We start from the raw sequence: 22,574 nt of genomic DNA on the forward strand, positions 1-22,574 counted from the left end.
TATTTCTGGTATCCTGTTTATTCTCTAATGTATTAGCAAGAGTGTTGTAAAGTTCCTTTTTTCTAACATTATCACATTGTTGACTCATTTAGTTTTGATCGCCTAAGAACTCCAGATCCTTTTCTGCAGCACTCCTTCCTAGGCAGTTAGTACCTATTTTGTATTTGGACAATTGATTATTCCTTCCCAAGAAGAGTTCTTTGCATTTGTCTTTACTGAATTTAATCCTATTTAATTCAAACCATTTCTCAAATTTGTCAAGATCATTTTGAATTCTAATCCTGTCCTATAAAGAGCATGAAACACTCCCATCTTTGCACTGTCCACAGAACTGGACCCAGAACAGATCTCTGTGGGATTTCCCTTTCAACTGAATTGTGAACCACTGATTACTCTCCGCAGTTTTCAGCTAGTTATATACCCATCTTACATCAGGTTCATCTGAACTATATTTTTTCTAGTTTGTTTATGAGATCACCTGACAGAACATCAAAGCCTCAGGCCCTGTCTATCCTGCAGAGTTGGGTTGACAAAAGTTATACTACTTTAAGTAAACCACTGTTGGGTGTCCACACTACGTTCCCTGTGTCAGCAGAGCATACACACACTAGCAACTCTATCAACACAGAGCAGTGCATTGTGGGTAGTAATCCCTCTGTGCAACTGGGCCTCTAGGGCTACGTCTAGACTGGCATGATTCTGCGGAAATACTTTTAACAGAAAAGTTTTTCCGTTAAAAGCATTTCTGCAAAAGAGAGTCTAGATTGGCAAGGATGATTGTATATAGGGAGATGTGTGTATATGGGGAGTTGTTTATGTGAGACACACAGAGCGTGTCTTGGGGAAGAATGTGTGGGTATGCTACCTCCTTAACTTCAGACACCAGTCTGAACAACCACTCCTGGGGATTGGGGGTAAGGGACACCCTGCCCCCCCCCCCCCAACACCAACCCCCGGCACTGCACAAAATAGTAGTCTCTTCTCCCTTCAGGCTCTCAACAGCTGCTTCCTCTGTCTGCCTTCCTGCCTATGGTTTATTGACTCCCTCTGTGTATTCCCACAGCCTCCTCAGCAATCTTGTCAGGTCTCCATGCTGAGCAATATCAAAGCTTCCTTGAGCTTTGAAAGGGGAGAGGTACATGCCTGAAGGGCACCTGACTTCAAAACACTGAACATAGTGGACACTGTAGGATACTGGGGGAGGCCAGTTAAGTCAACAAAGAATGGCACCATCTACACTGGCACTTGATCCACAAAACTTTTGCACAGAAAGCCCTACATCCCTCATCAAGGTTATTTTATTAGGTCCCCAACACTGAAGAGTTTTGTTGCCGTAAGTGGCATTATAGCATGTACACCTTCATTGTTTTGTAGTGAAAAGCTGCTTTTATAAACTAAACGCTGCAGCAGAGGTAAGGCTTTAGTAAAGTCAAGATATCACAACCATTGTGTCCTCCCCCCCCCCCCACGGATTGTTAACTGTTGAAGATATTAGGTTGATCCATGTTCACTGTTTATTACCTTATTTCTTCTAGGTGGTTACAAATTATTTATTTGCTCCCTTATTTTTCTGTCTACCAAAGTTAAGCAGACTGGTTTATAAGTCCCTGGAATGTCCTTTTCCCCTTTTTATAGACTGGCAGTGTATTTGTTTTTTCCAGTCCTGAGGTCACCAGTGTTTCCTGTCCTCCAGAAGTTCTCAGAGATAAATCACTAATGTCTCAGAGACCTCTTCAGCCAGTTCCCCAAGTATTCTAGGGTGCATTAATCAGGCCCTGCCAATTTGCAGACTTGTAACTTGTCTAAGTCAGTCTTAATTTGTTCTTTTCCTATTTTAGCCCCAGATCCCATCCCACTTGCCATCTGCCTACCTGATGAGAGCATCGGAAAACAGGAATATGGTATTAGAATGGAATTATTATGCAGCCCTAACTACAGATATCCTACTACTCAAAGAATTGACAATACTCCATTATTACTACTTTGGAAACCACAATTACAACTCAGTGGCAATGAGAAGGCTAAAAGTAGTACTATTTAAATACACCTACTGCAGTACACTGAAGTTAATGGGTAGCAGGTTTAAAACTAATAAAAGAAAGCTCTTCTTCACACAGCGTGTAGTCAATCTGTGGAACTCCTTGCCAGAGGAGGCTGTGAAGGCTAGGACAATAACAGAGTTTAAAGAGAAGCTAGATCATTTCCTGGAGGTTAGGTCCATAAAAGGCTATTATAGCCAGGGGATAGAAATGGTGTCGCTGGCCTCTGCTCATCAGAGGCTGGAGAGGGATGGCAGGAGACAAATCGCTGATCATTGTCTTCAGTCCACCCTCTCTGGGGCACCTGGCGCTGGCCACTGTCGGCAGACAGGCTACTGGGCTAGATGGACCTTTGGTCTGACCCAGTACGACCATTCTTACGTTCTTATACAGGGGGTGATCAGCGTTAGGAGGAGCTTTGCCAGCAGATTGTGGGACCTGATTATTATTTGGGCCTCCCACTACAGAAAGAATGTGCCCAAATTGGACATAGTCCCGTGGAGGACTATGATAATGATAAGGGAGCTGGGCACATGCTTTTTGAGGACAGACTGAGGAAAATGGGCATATTCAGTCTGCAGAAAAGAGGAGGATGGGGGATTTTATAGCAGTCTTTACCTTCATAAAGATGGTGCCAGGCTATTCACAGCGGTAGCAGACAACAGAACAAGAATGGCTTCAAGCTGCAGTGAAGGAGATCTAGCTGGATATTAGGAAAAACTATTTTACTGGATGAGTGGTGAATCACTGGCATGGGCTCCCTCGGGAGATGATAGACTCTGCATCCTTAGAGGTTTTTAAGGTCAGGCTTCACAAAACGTTAGCTGGGATGGTTTAGTTGGGATTGGTCCTGCTTTGAGCAAGGAGGGTTGGACTACACCTCCTGAGGTCTCTTCAAGCCCTAATCGTCTATGATTTTTATCAGGAGTGTTTCTTTCAGAAATCATTTCCATGAAGGAGCAATGGGGGAATGGCAATTTCTGTTGCAGAGATCATATGGGAGATATTTGCCCTTTACCTTCTTGCTCTCTTTCTTGCTGTATCTCAATAGGGCCACATATTTCCTCATCTGTCTTCAAACATGCCCAGAGAAAGGCCTGCCCCTCCTCCTTTGAAAGCTTTCCCTTCTATAGCTGGGGATCTAAAGTGAAATTAAGTAAAAGGACCTGAAATGCATCTTATCTTCTCTGTGACTTTGGCTGGAGTTTTTGCTTGTCTTTTGCTTTCTGAAGTGAAGATTTTTGCCCTGGTCTGGGGATGAAATCCTTTTCCTGAATGGTGCTCTCCAATGGGTCTTAGTTTATGGGAAGGTCTCCAAACTCAGACACAAGACTGTGGAAGAAATGCAGAGAACATCCATGAGGGAGCACAGATCCTCCTTTTGAAAGGAATGAAAAGGATCACCATGTTTCTTACTGACAAACCATGTCCTACCTGAGGGTAAGAAAAAAGATGGTGAAATATTCCCTCTGAGTTGGTTTGGGTAAGGAGGAAATTACATGCAAAGTATCACTAATTGATGAATAGTGATAGAAATGTAGCCGTGTTAGTCTGGGGTAGCTGAAGCAAAATGCAGGACAATGTAGCACTTTAAAGACTAACAAGATGGTTTATTAGGTGATGAGCTTTCGTGGGCCAGACCCACTTCCTCAGATCAAATTGATGAGGATGAGTTAACTGCTTCATCCCACACATGGATGAGCAGGGTTCGACAAACTACAGAATCTACTCACCCGTGGCGAGTAGATTTCAGCTGCACGTGCCGTTTACTGGTGGTGCGCACATGCACAATGTGGCTCTTGCACATGTGCAGTGCGGGGCTGGTGAGCGGCTTTTGCTGCCATTTGTCAAGCCCTGTGGATAAGGATGGCGCCTCTCTTGTGGAGGTGACCCTGGCAGACAAGACTCAGCTGATATGGGAGATGCAGAGGCCCCAGTAAGTCAGATTCAGGCTGGGAGCATCTGTGGATTCGGAAAGGTCTCCTTGCAGACAGAGTACTTGCTGGCCATTAGCGTACTCCACCATGCTGGAGGAGAGAAGTAGAGTGGTGGATTATCCTCATCAGGAAACATCCCTAGCAAAAATGCCATTCCTGAAAAAGGAGAGGTAATACTGCTCTCTGCTGGGAAATTTGGTCTGAAGCGCCAGGTTGGTCAATAGATAAGGTAAGAATACTGATCTGCCACTTGGTATGGCAGTAAGACAGAATCTACAGCAAGGGACAGACCTCTGAACAAGTCTGAGGGATTATCTACACTTAAGTCAACTTAAATTAGGTGGATCTATAGCCACCACAGTATTTCAACTGCCTCGGTGTCAACACTACCATTCTTTTGCTACCAAGGCCAATTACACCAGCTTAAGTGGAGCACAGTGGGAAATAAGCCCTCGACTAACCAGTGTGGGCTGACAGCTGCCCCAAACTGATGGGCAGGACTAACTTCCTAAGCACCATCTCCCAATGCTGATGGGTAGGGCTCACAGTTGCCATCCTGTGGTTGATGGCCTGAGCCCCTCTGCTGCCCGAGGGCTGAACTCTGGAGCTAGCTGCCGGAGCCCTGTCACCCAGAACTAACTACCAGAGAGCACTACTACCTTTGGCTGGCTGCCACTGCTGTCAGGTGCATGCAGAGCTAACCACTGGATCCCCACCACCCTAGGCTTGCAACCAGTCACACATAACCCTCCTCCCTTCTCTCCACTGGTATCTAGACCTACTCCTCTGCTTTTCCCTTCTTCCCTGACCTTGGCTTTCTTAGTTACAATTTATGTTAAGCTTTTTATCATGTCTTTGGTACGTTATCTTTAGTATGTCAAACAATGCAAGTTCTTGTTATTCAAGGCCATGAGGCCCATCTTTGCTTAGAAACCATATTGCTTATGAATATGCATGTAACCAATCAAAGGCAGTTTAGGATCTGTCACCTTTTAAGGCAGACAAAGACCCTGGAAAGCAGTTAAATTAACTGAGAAGTGGCCAGAAAAATCACTCTCTCTCTTGGACAAGATGTAACATCACAACAGAAACCAGCCTCGAGAGAGTAAAGCCTCCTGAAGATACGAAGGGATCTCCCAAGAAGCATTATTGTCGAGTCTCCGGGAAGCTGACGCCTGGCCAGCACTCCAGCCACTAGTGAAATCCAAAGTAACCTATACTGCACTTGCAGCCCACTTCCAAACTGCCAGCATGAATGATATGTGTGTGTGTGAGTATCACTTTACTCACAAGCAGGGCTCGACAAACTGCAGCAAGAGCTACTTGCCAGCCCGGCAAGGCGCATGCGTGCAGCGCTGGTGAATGGGGTGCACAGAGCGACCAGCTGAAATCTAACAGCAGTTTGTCGAGCCCTGTTTGTAAGAATATGTACCAATAAACCATCCCAAAAGCAATACTGCTCCAGTCCACCCATTGTCCAGGTTTGTTCCTCAGCAGGTCTGAGGAAGTGCAACAAGGCTGACCACTTGTATGTTGACAGCAGCTGATCATCTCTATCCTCCCTCTTCAGTTACACGGGAAGAGAAATTATAGGCTGCAGTTGGGCACTGAGCTGCTAATCCACGAGCCATCGTTTAAAATATGGAAATGAATCCAAAGGAACTAAGACCGGAGAACCAACTACCTGGCACAGACCTTTTTTCAGAAACATGGATAAATTAGACAATGGGGGTGAGAGGGGGGCAACACTGAACTTGTCTCTGGAATGACTCTAGTTCTCCAGACATTCTACAGCACCTGGTATTTAGCAATGTTTTACTCTTCCAGTTTGTGTGTCAAGTTGATAAATGTGGAAATCCGTTATTGCCAAGAACTTTAACTGGGATTTCACTTGTAAATCTGGCTCAACAAGTCCTGTGCATTTAGATTCTTGAACGCTGATGGTCTAGTAACTTGCACACACAAGCCAACAGTGATATCATCCCAACAAACATATGCCTCTATAAACGTTTTCTGGGGATGGGATAATCTCTGAATATGAGGTCGGTTTTTTCCCCTCTCACAGGATGAATGATCAGTTGACAATGCTTGAAAACACCAGAATAAAGTTGTTTCTTTCCCAACAAATTGCTGACACAACGCCACAATGCCAAGAGCTCTCTCTACCCAGCTCTTCCTTGCTACTATCCTGATGAGGGCACCATCTGCTGGGCCACTTCAGAGCAACATCAGCAGAGATTCAGGCCCCCTCTAGAAGAGGGGCCCAAAGTACTACCCAGCGTGGCCAGTGAAATCCAGCTTCTGTCCCCCATAGTTGTAGCGAGCTCAAACTCAAGAAGTTTCTAGTAAGTCAAAGGAAGATGCAAATATCATGGTCACATACGCTTAATTTTTAAAAGCAAAAATTAATGCAAGTACTTTGCAAACTGTATACCAAGTTTGGGTAACTCCACTGTGAGCACTATCAACTGCAATTTAAGTGTCAGAGTCAAATTCCTAGCAGGGCATCCCAAGTTACACAGCAAACTCATTAGATTGCATTTGGTCACATTGTAGGAACCAGACCCTGGACAGTATGCTTGGTTCACGTACTGTCCATGCACGAGAAGCCCCCTTAGTGTGAAGACGGCCCATGGCCTCCCCCCACCAACATACACATATACATGTATTGAAGAGTCAGGTAGAAAATAAACTTGGGGAGGTGAATGGAGGAAGAAGAGAATCAAGGCTATGGATTCAAATCAATAATTCATTGTACTGTTGTGGGGAAATGGAGGAAGAGAGCTTGAAGACAGCTTACCTGAGTGGACCATAGTTCAACATTATAAAGGCCAATATCACCATCACACACACAGCTCTTCTCTTGGGAGATGGGATTTTAAGATTCTGGTTCTAAACAGAGAGACAGAGCACACAGACAATGTAAGTGAGGGTCTGAAGCTCTAACTCCTGATGTTGCCTTTTATGTTAAGGGTTAATTGCAGAGTGTAGATCTTTGGTGGTAAAAATGAGTTTCCTCTTTTTTCATAAAGATGTAGGAACACAGCCTGGCCTATTTAAAAACAAATCTCGTCCCTTTTTTACATTGAATTAAGGCTATCTACCCAAAACTCATGTGGACAACCAGTAGGTTTTCAGCAACAAGAAACTAAAACTTTGTCTCCCCTCACCAGAGTATTGAACACCTCACAGTCTGTAATTTATAAATCCTCCTCCCCCGCCCCCCATAAAAAACCCAGCAGGCCTATTATAGCCATTTTACAGATGGGGAGATGAGGGCCATAATGACTTCCCCCAAGGCCATTAGGAAGTCTTTGGCAGAGTCAGGAACTGAATCCATTTCTACCAAACCTCCAGCAGCATACCTCCTTCTTATCTTTCCCACTTCTAACTGAAGGGGAAGTTGTTTTTAAATTAACCTTATCTCGCTCTAATACCTGTCAATCAGGAAAAGAAAAACTCCTTGATTGAAAATTCAACTACTTTGGCTCTTACATTTAAGAACTCCCAAACTACAACACTGAGTCCTCCAGGGATGAGATGCATGAAGTTCAAGGAGGACTATAAGCCTGGCTATTTTGTGAAGTGAAACTATTTGCAAGAAAAGGGAGAGTTTCCCAGGCCACCTTCACATATCATTTGAACACTACAGTCCAACACTTGCTTTCTCAGCCCCTTAGAGGCACCTTTCAATGGTTTGCTTTGAAATAGAGTCACCCTTGCCGGAGAATGACGTGTTTAAGGACATCTCCAGAATAATCTCTTTTTAATTAATCTCTGCAAACAGTTGCTAAAGGAAACGAAAGTGAAGTGTAATGAGAATTATGTAACGAGGTTAACATTTGGAAACTATGCCACTGAAATCCGCAGTCCTGACTCGGCCCTGCAAATTGTTTCTCCATTCTTCCATGCCAAAGAGAGCAGAGACTCCTACAAGTCCATCTCCTGCACACAGCATGTCCAAGCACAGCATGTCCAATAACGGGAAATTGACTAGGACTGTGTAACTTAAGTTTCTTCTGTTGCAATCATGGCTTGAAAAGCAGAAAACCCCTCCCAATCAAAGGAAACAGAAAAATAAAGAGCAGCACAGGGGTGGGGTGAACACTTTAAAATCAAGACTGGATTAATTCCTGAAAAGATCTGCTCTAGGAATTATCCGCAGAAGTTCTACTGCCTGTATTACAAAGGATAGACCAGATGATCACGGTGGTCCTTGCTAGCAGCCCTGAAGGAGGACACGAAGGGTGCATAAGTGCATGTGAGAAGCACATCACTTACTTTAGCGTGGAGCTTCCTTTGAATACCAATGTAATTAACAATGGTAATTACTTTGGTAAGTAAACCAATTTAATCCAGAAATGATGCATCTACGAGGAGGGGGGGACTCTGACTCCAGACTAGTGGGTGAGGGAAAAAGAAGGGGAAATATAATGAGTGTGTACATTATTTTAAACTATTAGCAAAGAGAAGTTGATAACAGCCATCTCTATTGCCCCAGCAATTGGCACATGCCATTATAATGTGTGTACCAACACAAGGTAATTTATTTTGAACAAAGAACTGTATGGATTTTGCCCTACCACTTCTTACCTCTAACACCAATTCATCCAGCTGTCTCTTCAGTGTGCCATTCTCTCTCTTGAGCTGCTCATTCTCCAGCAAGGCAGTCTTCAGCCTTGCCTCCAGCCCCAACATGTATTCCTTCTTCTTTCTGCGCGACTGGCACGCTGACTCCCGGTTTTTGATCATTCGCTGCTGTCTTCTCAGGATGTTAATCTAGATGGGGACCAAGCAGTCTGGTGAAAATGGGGAACACTAACCTACTTGCACATCAGTCATCTCATCCACAAATTCTGCTCTGACCTTGGTGCAAATTATAAGTTTCCAGAGTCTAAGCCCCTGGTTTTCATGGGGGACGTCAATTACCCTGATATCTGCTGAGAGAGCAGTATAGCTGTGCATAGACAATCCAGGAAGTTTTTGGAGAGGGTTATGGACAACTTCATGGTGCAAGTGTTGGAGGAAACTAAGAGTCATACTCCTCTTGACCTGCTCCTCACAAACAGGGAAGAACTGGTAGGGGAAGTAGAGATGAGTGGTAATGTGGGCAGCAGTGACCATGAGATGGTTGAGTTTAGGATCCTGACAAAAGGCAAAAAGGAAAGCAACAGAATACGGACCCTGGACTTCAGAGAAGCAGACTGACTCCCTCAGGAAAGCGATGGGCAAGATGTCCTGGGAGACTAATGAGGGGTAAAGGAATCCAGGAGAGCTGGCTGTATTTCAAAGGTGGCACAGGAACAAAGCATCCCAATATATAGAAAGAAGAGCAAATATGGCAAGCAACCAGCTTTGCTTAACAGATAAATCTTTAGTGATCTTAAACTCAAAAAGGAAGCTTGTAAGAAGTGGAAAGTTAATATTGCTCGAGCATGCAGGGATGTAATCAGGAAGGTCACAGAGCACCAGACTAATGCACTGGACAGCACAGTATGAGGAGTCAGGAGCAGCTCTCATTGGTGAAAGAACAGGTTAAGGACTATTTAGATATGCATAAGTCCATGAGGCTGGATCTAAGCCTCTGAGGGTCTGAGAGAGCTGGCTAATGTGATAGAGCCATTGGCTGGGAGTGCTCCTGGATGACTAGAAAAAGGCTAACCCATCTTTTAAAAAAATCCAATGAGGTTCAGCAAATGCAAAGTCTGACATTTAGAATGGAAAAAAAATCCATGCAGTGCTACTGGTTAAGTGGCTGTTCTGCAGAAAAGGACCTGGGGGTTCACTAAATGAGAAGCTGGATATGATTTAGTGTGCTCTTTCTGCCAAGAAGGCTAAGGGCAGATTGGGCTGCATTAGTAGGAGCGTGACCAGCAGATCAATGGCAGTGATTATTCCCCTCTATTCAGCACTACTGAGGCCACATCTGGAGTACAGGCAGTCCCCGGGTTACGTACAAGATAGGGACTGTAGTTTTGCTCTTAAGTTGAATCTGTACGTAAGTTGGAACTGGCGTCAGCCACTGCTGAAACTGATCAGTTTCAACAGCGGCTGAATCTGGACGCCAGTTCTGACTTACATACGGATTCAACTTAAGAAACCCAGGTGTCCCCAAGTCAGCTGCTGCTGAAACTGATCAGCGGCTGATTCCAGGAAGCCCGGGGCAGAGCAACTCTGCCTCAGGCTTCCTGTAGTCAGCCCCTGGTCAGTTTCAGCAGCGGCTGACTTGGAGACACCTGGGGCAGAGCAGCTGGGGTGCTGCCGGGTTGGTACAGTAGCGCCGAGGAGCGGCGCTGCGGGACCAACCTGGCAGCGCCCCAGCTGCTCTACCCCAGGCGAAGGCAAGAAAAGCCTGGTCTGCTGGGGGGGGGGGGGGCGCACTAGCTGCACCCCCCTCCCCCCAGCAAACCAGGGAGACGCGGGTGGCAGGACCGCCCGCGTCCTCCACGGCTTTGCTCCGTCTCCCTGGTCTGCTGACCAGGAAGACGGGGAGCAAAGCCGCGGAGCACGCCCGCAGCGGGTCAGCCCAAGCGCGACCGGGCTGTCCCGCTGCGGGCGTGCTCCAAGGCTTTGCTCCGTGTCTCCCTAGTCTGCTGGGGGGGGGGCTCCCCCCCCAGCAGACCAGGGAGACGTGGAACAGCTTTTCTCGCCCTGGAGGACGGGGGCGATGGGACTGCAGCACATCTGGGCGTCCCGCCGCTCCAATCCTCCGGGGCGAGAAAAGCCCCGTTCGTAACTGCGGATCCGACATAAGTCGTATCCGTGTAACTCGGGGACTGCCTGTACTGTGTCCAGTTTTGAGTCCCCCACTGCAGAAAGGATGTGGACAAATTGGAGAGAGTCCCTCAGAGGGAAATGATTATTATTAACAGAGGCTGAGGAAACTGGGCTTATTCAATATACAGAAGAGAAGCGTGAGAGGGCATGTGATAGCAACCTTCAACTTCCTGAAGGGGGTTTTCGAAAAGGATGGGGAGAGGCTATTCTCAGTGGTGGCAGATGAGAGAACAAGGAGCAAAGGTCTCAAGTTGCAGTGGGGGAGATTTAGGTTGGATATTAGGAAAAACTATTTCACTGGGAGGGTGGTGAAGCACTAGAATTGGCTGATGCGGTAGGTGGTGGAATCTCCATCCCTTGGAGGTTTTTAAGACCAAGCTTGACAAAAACTTGGGATTGGTCCCGTTTTGATCAGAGGATTGAACTAGCTGACCTCCTAAGGTCTCTTCTAACTCTAATCTTCTGTAATTCAATGAACTACAAGAGACAAAGTTAAAGATATTTTTGGTAGCTTTACTCTTTCCTTCCTGAAGATAACTCTCAAAACTACAATATTCTGCTGTGCAGCTTTTGCAGCCAGTTTTCCTTGCAGACACTAACTGTCATTCCATCATTCTGAAGAAGCCACATGACTAACATTTCACTACTATATTCTCCTTCATGATACTGCAGCTGGGCTCCAGAAACCAAGAAAACAAGTCACAATGCACTAAGGATTTGGCTTCTCTCCCTGCTGATCTGTGTTCTGTAAAGATCATTTATAATATGTCTAGTCTGCTGCCACTGACAAGCCTATGAAAAAGAAGTTGTTTGTTCTTATTCCAAATTGGGGAGGGGAGAGAAGTGAATGGGGTGTGTAAAATCTCCATAAGTATGGAGCTTTGTGCACAAACACCTTTCTGATTATAGCTGAAACTTTTCAGATACTGCAAAACACATCAGGTTTTGAAAGCATTTAACAACTTTTAGGGAAACTTTTTGATAACCAAGCCATTTGGATAGGATACAATCTGGAAGCGGAAAAAGCTTCAGCTACCCAAATCTCAGACAATCAGAGTTCAGAAAACTGTACTAGCCATGTAAGATACAACATATTCCACATCCACACACGTAGTTTTGTTTTCTGAGCCATATGGTATTTTAGTCAACGAACATTAAATGTCTTATTTATTTATTTAGATAAAAGGTCTGGAATCTTGGAAGTAAAAAGAGAAGAAATGGATTTTAGCCCCAACCAGCACTTCCCTAAGGGCCTGTGCAGGATTATTCATTTCAGCATATCCACCAGTTTATTTTATGTGTCTCAAACCAAAGCTACCAATACACTACACTTTTATCCTGTAGATAACAGCAGAGATGCACAAGCAGCGACACTGGAAGGAGGTTATGTTGGCTGCTAAACTAACACTAGGAGAACTCTACAACCAACAGGACAACAAAAATGTGTTTGAATATATTTAAGAACAAAAATAATCTTCATGATGGTACTGGTACATTATTAAATGGAATCAGAAATGATCAACAACAACATTGAAAAAGTAGAGGTGTTCCATACATACTTCTGTTCAGAATTAGATGGGATGGGGAAGGGATGTGATGTAGTCTCATCATATGGCAATAACACTCTTTCCATTTCACTAGTAAATGATAAACAGATGCTACTAAATTCAGACATTTCTAAATCAGTAAGTCCAGATCACTTGTATCCAAGACTTTTTAAAGAGCTGGCTCAGGCTTTGATGATTTGTTACTGTTTGTTTTCAATAAGTCTTTGGGCACCAGAGAAGCTCCAGAATACTGAAAGAAAGCTAATGTGCCAATATTTTAAAAGGACAATTGGGGTGACAACTAATTATAGGCATATATCAGTGGGACATCATTACCATGCAAGGTAATAGATAAGCTGATATGGGACTTGACTAATAATGTAATGTATTTAATGTACATTAATAATATAATCCAAATCACCATGGGCTTATGAAATACAGATCCTGTCAAACTAACTTGACTTTTTAAATGAGATTACAAGTTTAGCTGATAAAGGCAATAGTGTTGAAGTAATATATGTAGACTTCTGTAAGGTACTTGACTGGATACAGTATGGCATTTTGATTAAAAACTAGAATATAAAATCAAGATGGCACACATTAAATGGATTAAACACTGTCTAACTGATAGGTCTCAAACTGACAGGGAATGAACATTTGGCAGGTCTGTTTACAGTGGCCCTACATTATTTGACATCTTGTAACAATGGTCTGAAAATAAAAACAAATCATTGATTGGAGTACAGCTCTGCCAACTGCTGAATCAGCTTTAGCCTGGTGTTTGATGGCACAATTTATGCACTGAAGACCAGGTCCCTGCCCTACATATTTCCAGAACTGGGACCTGAGCTAGAAATGCAGTTGAAGCAGCCGGCACTCCCCCACCTTAGGGAAATTGAGTGGATAACATCTGATCTGATGGACCATTCGTGAGTAAGGAATGTTTAGCTGAGACTGTCCGCCTGATTATTCTGCAGCCTGGAAGTTATTGAGTCTTCAGGTGAACAGAATGGGCTATGCAGAAGTCCCAAAGATACAGGGCTTCCTCACAGAGAGGGAACTTGCTCCTCCCTACTTGTTTCTGTAGAACACGGCCATGGTGAGCACAAGGCTCGGCAGGCTAGTCTCACAGCCCTGAGTTCCTTGCCGTTAATATGGAGTCTGAAAGCTGTTTGCTCATGGATTATCAATACAGATCCAGCATGTCCTGATTTGGACAGTAGGTTAAGGAAACAAGGCTTGTAGTGGTCTGAAGTGTAGCCTTGCATGTCTCATCACATAAGAGCATATCATCATGTGTCCTTGTAGGCAGAGACACATCTTTACCATTGTGGTTGGCTACTGCATGAAAGATTTGATAATATTGGTCGTAGTCTGAAACCTGGGGTCCAGGAAGAGGGCTCTTGCCTGGACTGAGTCAAGAATTACCCCATGTGGACTGACCCGCATTGAGGTGACTAATATATCCAGAGTCAACTACATGTGGGCCTAAACTTGTTCCCTGGAGTGGCCCCTCAGTAGCCAGGTGCCCAGGTATGGATAAACCTGGACTTTTTTGCACAGGAAGGCTGCTACCACCAACATGCGTTTGGTGAACATGCATAGTGGTGTCAACCACCCAAAAGGGAGGACTGTACACGGATAATGGCTGTGGTTCACTATGAACCTGAGGAACTGTCCGTGCCTTGGGAGAATAGCTATATGAGAGTGTGCGTCTTTCACGTCCAGGGTGGCATACAGTCACCGTGATCCAATGAAGGAATGATGGTGGCCCAGGGATACCATGAGAAACCTCAACCTCCTCTTGGCTGAGGCCTCCCAGGTCTAGTGTGGCCTTGGCCTTGTAAATTAGAAAGTATCAGGAGTAGAAGCCCTTGCCTTTTAAATTGCACAGGGCCTTCTGCATGCCCCCCATTGCAGCACCACTCCATGGGGCTCCACAGCCAATCCCAATGGGAGTTTTCACTGCACACACCCCTGCCTGCAGTCAGCATGAACAAGCATTTGAAGAAGACGACAGCAATTTGTTGATTGATCCATCATCACTAAGGCCCAGCTTCTGGCTGTCAGAGATTTAAGGAAACCTCAGAGCATGGAATTCCATTCTTAGCCATCTTGGCTGATTGACACTGATGGACCTATCCTCCAACAGCTTCTCATTCTTTTCTGAACCCATTTATAATTTGCAGTCAAAAATGTTTTTCCTTAATATCCATCCAAGACTACTTCACTAGGAGGGTGGTAAAGCACTGGAATGGGTTCCCTAGAGAGACGATAAAAGTCTCCAAGGATGGGGATTCTAAGTCCTGTCTTGACAAAGCCCTGGCTGAGATGATTTAGTTGGGGTTGGGTCCTGCTTTGAGGGCTAATTGACCTTCTGAGGACTCTTCTAACCCTAATCTTCTATGATTCTCCTAGAATTCCTAGCAACAAGTACCACAGGTTGACAGTGCACTATATGGAGAAATACTAGGTTTTAAACTGGTTAGCCATGGTTTTATGCTATTTTCTGTCTTTGTAACCATTTCTTTCCTGATGGTTTCTGATAGTGTTAGCTTTTTTGACTGCCATCACACATTCAGCAAATGTTTTCAGAACTATTCACAAGCAAGCCAAGATGCCATTCTTGAGTGCTAACAGCTAATTTAAATGCTAATTTCAACCTTGCTTTATTTCATGCTATTGCTTATAATTATATGCCTAAACTGTATGTCTCCCTCTTTTATGTTTACATTCTTTAATTGCTGTTGTAGAAATCATAAAAGCAATGTAAATGTCTAACTTCTAAAGAATGAGGCACTAGATCTTGCAGCAAGATGGAAAGTGTGATTTTTCTCTCTGGTACTGGGACATTTCCATATTTTGCACACTGCAGTGTTATCAGCAAGGGGATATAAAATGGTGTTCCCAGCAGGCTGCTCAGGAATGGCGACTGCAATTCAAAGCTTTATTTTCTAGTATGCTGGATCCCTAGTTAGAAGGGCTTCTTGTCCTCCAGACATCTATGCTATTAGGATCAACACTGCTCATTTCACTTAAAACATCCTAAGTGGAATCTTTTGTCTACTAAAATCGGTATCCATTTGGAAGGAGTGATTCATCCAGTGGAGAAAGCAGTTGCCCATATTTAATATGGTTACTTTCTCCTGGTTAGCAAGGTCACATGAAATACCCTCAGGTTCATGCAGACAGAGGAAAAAAAGCTGCTGGGAAATGTCAGGGACCAATCCTATGTATGCTTCTTAAGATCTGTGCCCAGCCCCTGGACAGAAAGGAATATGCCAAGAAACCAAAAAATGAGTTTGGTACACAACTCAAATTCAATGTAAGCTTTTTTCAAAAAAAGCATGTAGTAAAGGTAACTTCTGTTAAGATCATACTCCCATCTGGATAGCCCTCATAGAAACAGACTACTCATCAGAAGGCAACAGGGGGTAGCATCCACTTCAAGTCCATACTATTGAAACCTAGAAAGATTTGGAATTGAACCCAGGGATTCTGCACAAACTAACAACAGCTCATCTACAGGGCTATCCATTTGCATAGTTACTACTCAGAACAGAACCTGACTAAGAATCTTTTATTTAAGATACTATGTAAGTGGAAAGCATTATTTTTGGGAATAGGAACTGAACCCCACTCTGTCAGATAGTAGTATACAGTCTCGGGCACCAAGCTAAGGGGAGTGTCTGCAACAAGGTAGCACGAAGTTATACCCAGATTCCTACTGCACTGTGGTACCACTTACACACGGGCTGGGGATGAGTGGCCAGTGATTTCATACACAAGGGTAAAAGGGCCTTCATAGAGCACTACTGAACTGACTGTTAAATGTGCTTTTAACTCTAAAGGAACACACTTAATTCAAAATCTAGCCAGGAATAATTTATCTGCTTACCATGCAGGACTAAGCCTCCAGCCACAGAAAAGCAGCCACTATCAAGCCATTCTTTGACACTAATGCAAACAGTAGCAACTGACCCTCTCTTTGAATCAACTACAGGAGTACCTTCTCCTCAAAGTCAATACAAATTACTATACAAGGACCAGAATCATCTCTTTCTCTGCAGTAAACATTGTGACCCTGAAATCTTCTGTTGCATATCCCAGTCATAGCTTATCTGAAACACTGTCATCTTAACGCCTTTGCAGAAAACCCTGTCATTTTACAAGCTCCATGACAGTAACGTAAGAACAGCAACACTGGGTCAGACCAATAGTCCATCTAGCCCAATATCCTGTCTTCCAACAGTGGCCCATACCAGATGCTTCAGAGGGAACGAACAGAACACGGTAATGTTGAATGACCCATTCACTGTTGTCCAGTCCCAGCTAGAGACACCCCCAGAAGATGGGTTGAATCCCTGACCATCTTGGCTTATTGCCATTGATGGAACTTATCCTTCATGAACTGCTCATTCTTTCTTGAACCCACTTACACTTTTGGCCTTCACAATATAGGTACTAGAGAAAAAAACTCCCACACAGAGGTTGAGGTCCTTGAAACGGAAAAGCTAACAGGCATGTTAAAAGACAAGACCCTCCAATTTGACACATTTTTGCTTTCAGTGCTGGTTTATGTAGAGTATGATACTTTTGGAAATACCTTTATGCTGCTAAGTACAAAGCTGCACAAATATCGCTTTTACCACCCAAGTCAACCATTCTCTCTCATCTACATAAGGGCAGCTTTGTAAGAGGAATCTGATTTTTCACTGAAATACGTGAGCACAGCCCAGAGCCTAAGATTCGGTAGTAAGAGACCTCTGTATCTATTTTAGGGGATTGACAATTACTTTTTAAAGAGCCTATCGACTGGGAAGTAGAACTGAGGCCTGTCTTTCAAATGGCAGTTTAAAATACTAAGCACGAGGCCCTATGGCAGAGGCAAGCAAGACAGACTTTTGATCTGGCCCACCCTGCTGGGACTGGAGGCACCGCAGCTTCAAACTGCTCAAAATGACTGGCTGCTCCAGGGGGGAGGGGGCAGAGGGAGACTTTGCAGGCTGCCATCTCCCCCAACCCAATATTGCAACTCATTGGCTGAAACACACACACCCTCCTCTGCACATAGTGCTGAGAAGGCACAGGGAGGGAGCAGCTTAAGAGGCAACTGGGCTCTCCAGTCTAGCAGAAAGGGTTGGGAAGAATCCAGAGACTGGAATCTGAAGTCAAACAAACTGGAAAAGCACATTTTTAAAAATCAGTCGGGGTACTGAAGAATTGGAACAGGTTGTGGTGGTTTTTAAATCAAGACTGGATGTTTCTCTAAAAGATCTTCTCTAGTTCACAAAAAGAGTTGTTTCAGGGCAGTCCCGTGGCCTGTGTTACACAGGAGGTCAGCTACTTCATCATGACCTTGGAATCTATTAATCGGGACCTAAGGCAGGAGAGCATCAAGGCATGGACCAAAATTCTGGCAGTCAGAACAGAGCACAGTGCAGTGCCAAGAGAATAGACTCAACACTGACTCTGAACTTTCTTCCTTTTGAGAGTTTAAATTAAGCTCTTAGGGCAATTTGAAAGTACTGATGCTTATTTCTAAAAACGTGTGGTGTATTTAATTGTGATTTGGCTCAGCCTATAAGGCTGATGTGTCTTAATACACAGAATCATTTCATCCAGATATGGGTGTGCTCTGCAGAAAGAATGCTTTGTAGTGGAAGGTTCACTCGTTCACTGAGAAATCCCCAAAGAGAAATTCCACAGTAGTAGCAAGGTTGCATTCACTTTTTCCAGAAGGCTGGAGCCAGTAAATAGTCTTACAGCTTTTAAAATATTACCTGGGGTTTTTAAAGAAGTTAAACGAAAATGGCTTTACCAGTGACAGGAAGAATGGGAAAATAATGTGTTTAAAATACAAAGATGGCTTCATAACAGAAACAAAAATGAATATTAGCAATAGTCTCTCTCTCTCTCTGCATGCCAGAAAAACTGAAGCCAGCCAGTAAGGATGGAATTATCCATACCAAAAAATAAGAGGCAGCGGGGAAGGGAAGACAGTCTCAGTGCTAGTGACCAGAGATCAACATACCAGAAAGTCACCCAGCACCTACCCACCCATTTACTAACATCTTTTCCCTGAAGAATAGTGATAGAGATGTAGCCGTGTTAGTCTGGTGTAGCTGAAACAAAATACAGGACTATGTAGCACTTTAAAGACTAACAAGATGGTTTATTAGATGATGATCTGGCCCACGAAAGCTCATCATCTAATAAACCATCTTGTTAGTCTTTAAAGTGCTACATAGTCTGTATTTTGTTTAATCTTTTCCCTGTTCACGATAAACAGTCAGCTATTCAGTAGAGCCAACTAGAGCAGCTTCACTGAAATTGACAAAACTACGCCCATTTGCGTCAATGGAACGTGTGGCCCAAAGTTCTATTTTCACATCCCATTCTGTTCAAGTTCAGTCACCGCATTTTCTCTCCAGCCTTTTTACATCACTATCTGTCCACTGTTCTAATTTCTTCAAGAACTAAGTTCTACCAAGCTGCCCTTCCCTGTTTTCTTCTGGAGGCTTGAAATGAATTCACTTTAAAAAACAAACACACACAGTTGTTTCAGTTAGCTGACCTGCCCGTTTCTTTCTAAAGAAAGACAACTTTATCTAAGATCACTACACCAACATCCAGATTAAGGATGTAAAAGACTAGTCAACTATCGGATAAACATTTACTTATCGGATAGTATTCTGACTAGTCGATATTCCCCCCCCCCCCCCCCGCTGCCTCTATAAGGGGTACTTCAAAGCGGCAGCACCCCAAGGCAGAATTACAAAGGGGCAACCGCTGCACAGCTGATCTGCAGATCTGCAGTGTGGCAGGCTGCCATTTTGAAACTGGCACCTCTGAGCATTTCAAAGGCTCATTGGAGCCCTGGGTCAGCTGGGGACTCCTCAGCTGATCCCGGGCTCTGCACAGCACTTCCCCAGAACCCGGGATCAGCTGGGGAGTAGCATGTCAGGAGAGTCAGCCGGGGAGTAGTGTAGCATGGAGCCCGAGGTCAGTGGGGGACTGAGTCCCCTGCTGACCCCTGGCTCCATGGCTTTGAAATGCACAAGAGCCTCTGCTGGGTACTCTTGTGCATTTCAAAGCATGCACGCAGCATGCAGCCCAGAGTCAGCAGGACTTTTGGCTGGCCCCAGGCTGTACATGGAGTTCTGCATTCCTCTTTTGAAATGCAGGGCTCTTGTACATTTCAAAGGAGGAATGCAGAAGTAAGTGCCTGCCTATCGACCAGTCAATTAACTGCATTTTAATATCCTTAATCCAGACAGAACCTCAAGCTAAAATGTTGCCAAATGATGCCCAACTAGCTTGGCAGGACCTCGATACCAGAGCTGTCGGCTCAAAGCCACATTCCTTGCAGAGCCCCAGATTTAACACCGTTTATACTAGAGATGAAACAGTGAAACCTGTTTTTCAATACAGTATTTCCCCTTTTCCACCTATGCACAAATATAACCAGTAATTGCCTTTCCCCAATAATGTACCTTTTCTACATCTTGAAGTATAAGGGAACTAAACTGTGTTTGGCTAAAAATAATGTGAAGTAAAATTCTTTTAAAGACATTTCTTACCACCATTTCAGAATACTTGAATGATTTTTAAAAATCTAATTAATTTTCATAACAGCTGCTAATAGCTCTTTCACTTCATTCAGCATGCTATATTCAAAAACACAAGGCAGTTTCTAATAAGCTCCATGTCCTAACTTTCATGAATTAGCACAACAGTAACAGTCTAAGCCAAGTATTATTGAACAATGTTTTAATGTTAGCCAGAAGTTGCTTTCATTTGGCCGGCCAATAAAAATAATGAAGGTTTGGGGAGAGTTTGGGTTTGTTTTTTTTTAAATTTGAGTCTGGGAAATCCTATCTCCACAAAATATAGCATTCTGCTCTGATCATCCATAGTCATACAGAGATTGATCCCATCCAATGGGTTTTTCCACTACAGTTTCTCCACTACATGGAGAGCTAACAGCACCCCCATCAGAAGGGCTACATTGATCAGTACAGAGCTTACAATGGTGGCAATGATGCCAGACCCACACTCAGAAGGGGCCCTGGACAGCAGCTGAAGGGACATGTGGTTTCAAACCTAAATGATCATAAACAGCTGGAACTTACATCCATGCCTGTCGTTTGTGTGATGCCATGGAGGGGTTTAGCCAGTGCTATTTTTCCACTCACTAAACTGTTTCCTGCAGCTGATGCCAGTATGTTGACAGTGTGACTGGGAAGCTGTGTGGGCCCTCCAGTGACAGCTATGGTTGGCTGGGATGCAGGATGAACTCCAGGACTCTGAAGCTGCACCACAGTAGACTGAGAGAGCACCAGTGGCTGACCTAGAATGGAGACATAAAGACCATGGTAACTGAGTGTTCAGTGGGGGAGAAGAAATGTGTGTGAAATTACCAATTTGTGGGGTGTGATCTTGATGCGGAGATAAGGTGGGTTTCACTCCTGAAACCACTGCTCCCTTTGGATTGAGTTCTTAAGCATCAATATACTCTCAAACAAAACTCAGTTCAACAAAACAAGTCAGCAGGTTCTATATTGATTCTCTCAACTTCATACCTGTTTATAAACTAACACTCTTAAACTAGCTCTTCCATCTGCCACATCACAAAATTAATTTGAGATCAGACAATCCAGATGTACTTTTTCTGCCTCTTATGGTAATAACTGGTCATCAGATTTTGCCCTAAGAATTTAGCTAGCAGTTTTGCTGCTGATAGAACTCTATTCTGCTTTGTCTCCCACAACTGCTTGACCCCTCGAGGCTCACAAAAGTAAACACTTGTTGGTGTCACTACAACTGACACGTCATTAATTCTGTAACTAAAGTATAGCACTTTATAAATATTAACAACACTATTAAATAGTCTCTTTCCCCACCACATTTGTTATTCCTCAATAAGAGATATGGACACCAATTACAAACAGAGTAAGTGACTTCCCCAAGGATACCATAAGAAATCTGTTGCAAAGCCAGGAATAAAAAATAGTTGAATTAACTCTGGGAGAAAAGATTACTCACCATCAAACGCAGCTCTTCAAGAGTCATCTCTGCACAATCACACTCACAGAATTCAATGCAATCGCACTGAAATTATCTAGAACCTACTGCTCCACCAGGGCTTGTACAAGCCCCACACAACGATTGGTGCTAGCCCTAAACACCTCAGCTCCCATCTAAGCACATGGAGGGAGCGCCGAAAAGGGGCACCCAAGCATTAGCTGCTTCAAGGAGTGTGGGGCACAGAGTCAGGTGGTTAAGAGAAGAATACTCAGTTATGTAAGTACGGGGATTCTGCAATGCATTACTGTTAGCATTTGGCACCACTTAAAGGTCCCTTTTACTAGTTGTGGTTATGTCGCTACATAAAATCTTTACTATTGTGTCTGATAACAAGGTAAGTCCCCGTCTCCTCAAGGACATGGTTCCAACTAAGCTGGTACTCAGCTACACAACACACTGGCACAGGCTGCCTTTGCTAGCTAAGACACAGGTATAAGTTAAGGCAGTAATGCAGAAATCTACAAGCCACAACATCTGTAGTATAAGAGCTTTGACAAGGCCTACGGCCCAAAAAGCGTAAGCAGCTGACCAGGAGTAACCCTAGACCAGGAGATACACAAGATGAAATGCTGTAATAAACAAGTATGAGAAGTGCAGACAGGTAATCACAAAATGACAATTAACTCAGGTAGGTTAAGTCTGGAGAAGCAGCAGATGTCAGACCATAAGAATGCCATGGCTTATTTGCTAATAAGCTCCTGTACCCCTACATTAGTAGGGTGAGGAAATACAAGCAAGGAAAAAGGGCTGAAGCCCCCACTCGACCTGCACTATGGGAGTCAGTGTAACAAAAGCTGTTTCCCAGCCTACATGCCCTGGGAGATGGCAGCACGACAATCTCAGGTGGGGATGATGACTGGCTTTTTCTGTAAGGCTTGGTGAGAGTATATCAATTCTCAGACATTCTGACCATATTCTATTATTTATCTACTTTGCTGGGCTGAAGTGTTTGTGATTTTGCCAACTGCACTAATAAAAACCATTACAGAGACAGAACACCACTCCCAAATGTAAGCATCTCCTTTGTGCGCACCGGGGCCTCGTATTAACTGTAATATCTCTGGTTCTGGTCACAAAGCAGAACACTGCCAAACCACAGAATGCAAATTATTACAAGATCGGGCAACACTGCTTCATGCTATTGTCTTGGTCTCCAAAGCCTCAGCCTCCATTAAAAACGGATA

General features: G+C 44.1%; 1 protein-coding gene across 2 annotated transcripts in view; it reads right to left on the reverse strand.

The window, feature by feature from the left end:
* The window catches only part of ATF6 (activating transcription factor 6), a 115,852-nt gene that overhangs the window by 78,395 nt on the left and 14,883 nt on the right, over positions 1 to 22,574 (reverse strand). For both annotated transcript variants that reach the window (XM_075937105.1, XM_075937104.1), the window contains exons 7-9: positions 20,436 to 20,653; positions 8,570 to 8,755; positions 6,777 to 6,868 (exon numbers count right to left, since the gene is read on the reverse strand). In XM_075937105.1, the coding sequence (XP_075793220.1) occupies positions 6,777 to 6,868; positions 8,570 to 8,755; positions 20,436 to 20,653 (496 nt within the window). The remainder of the gene's footprint in view (positions 1 to 6,776; positions 6,869 to 8,569; positions 8,756 to 20,435; positions 20,654 to 22,574) is intronic.

This window comes from Pelodiscus sinensis, chromosome 9 (genome assembly GCF_049634645.1).
Source record: "Pelodiscus sinensis isolate JC-2024 chromosome 9, ASM4963464v1, whole genome shotgun sequence".
Lineage (NCBI taxonomy): Eukaryota > Metazoa > Chordata > Testudines > Trionychidae > Pelodiscus > Pelodiscus sinensis.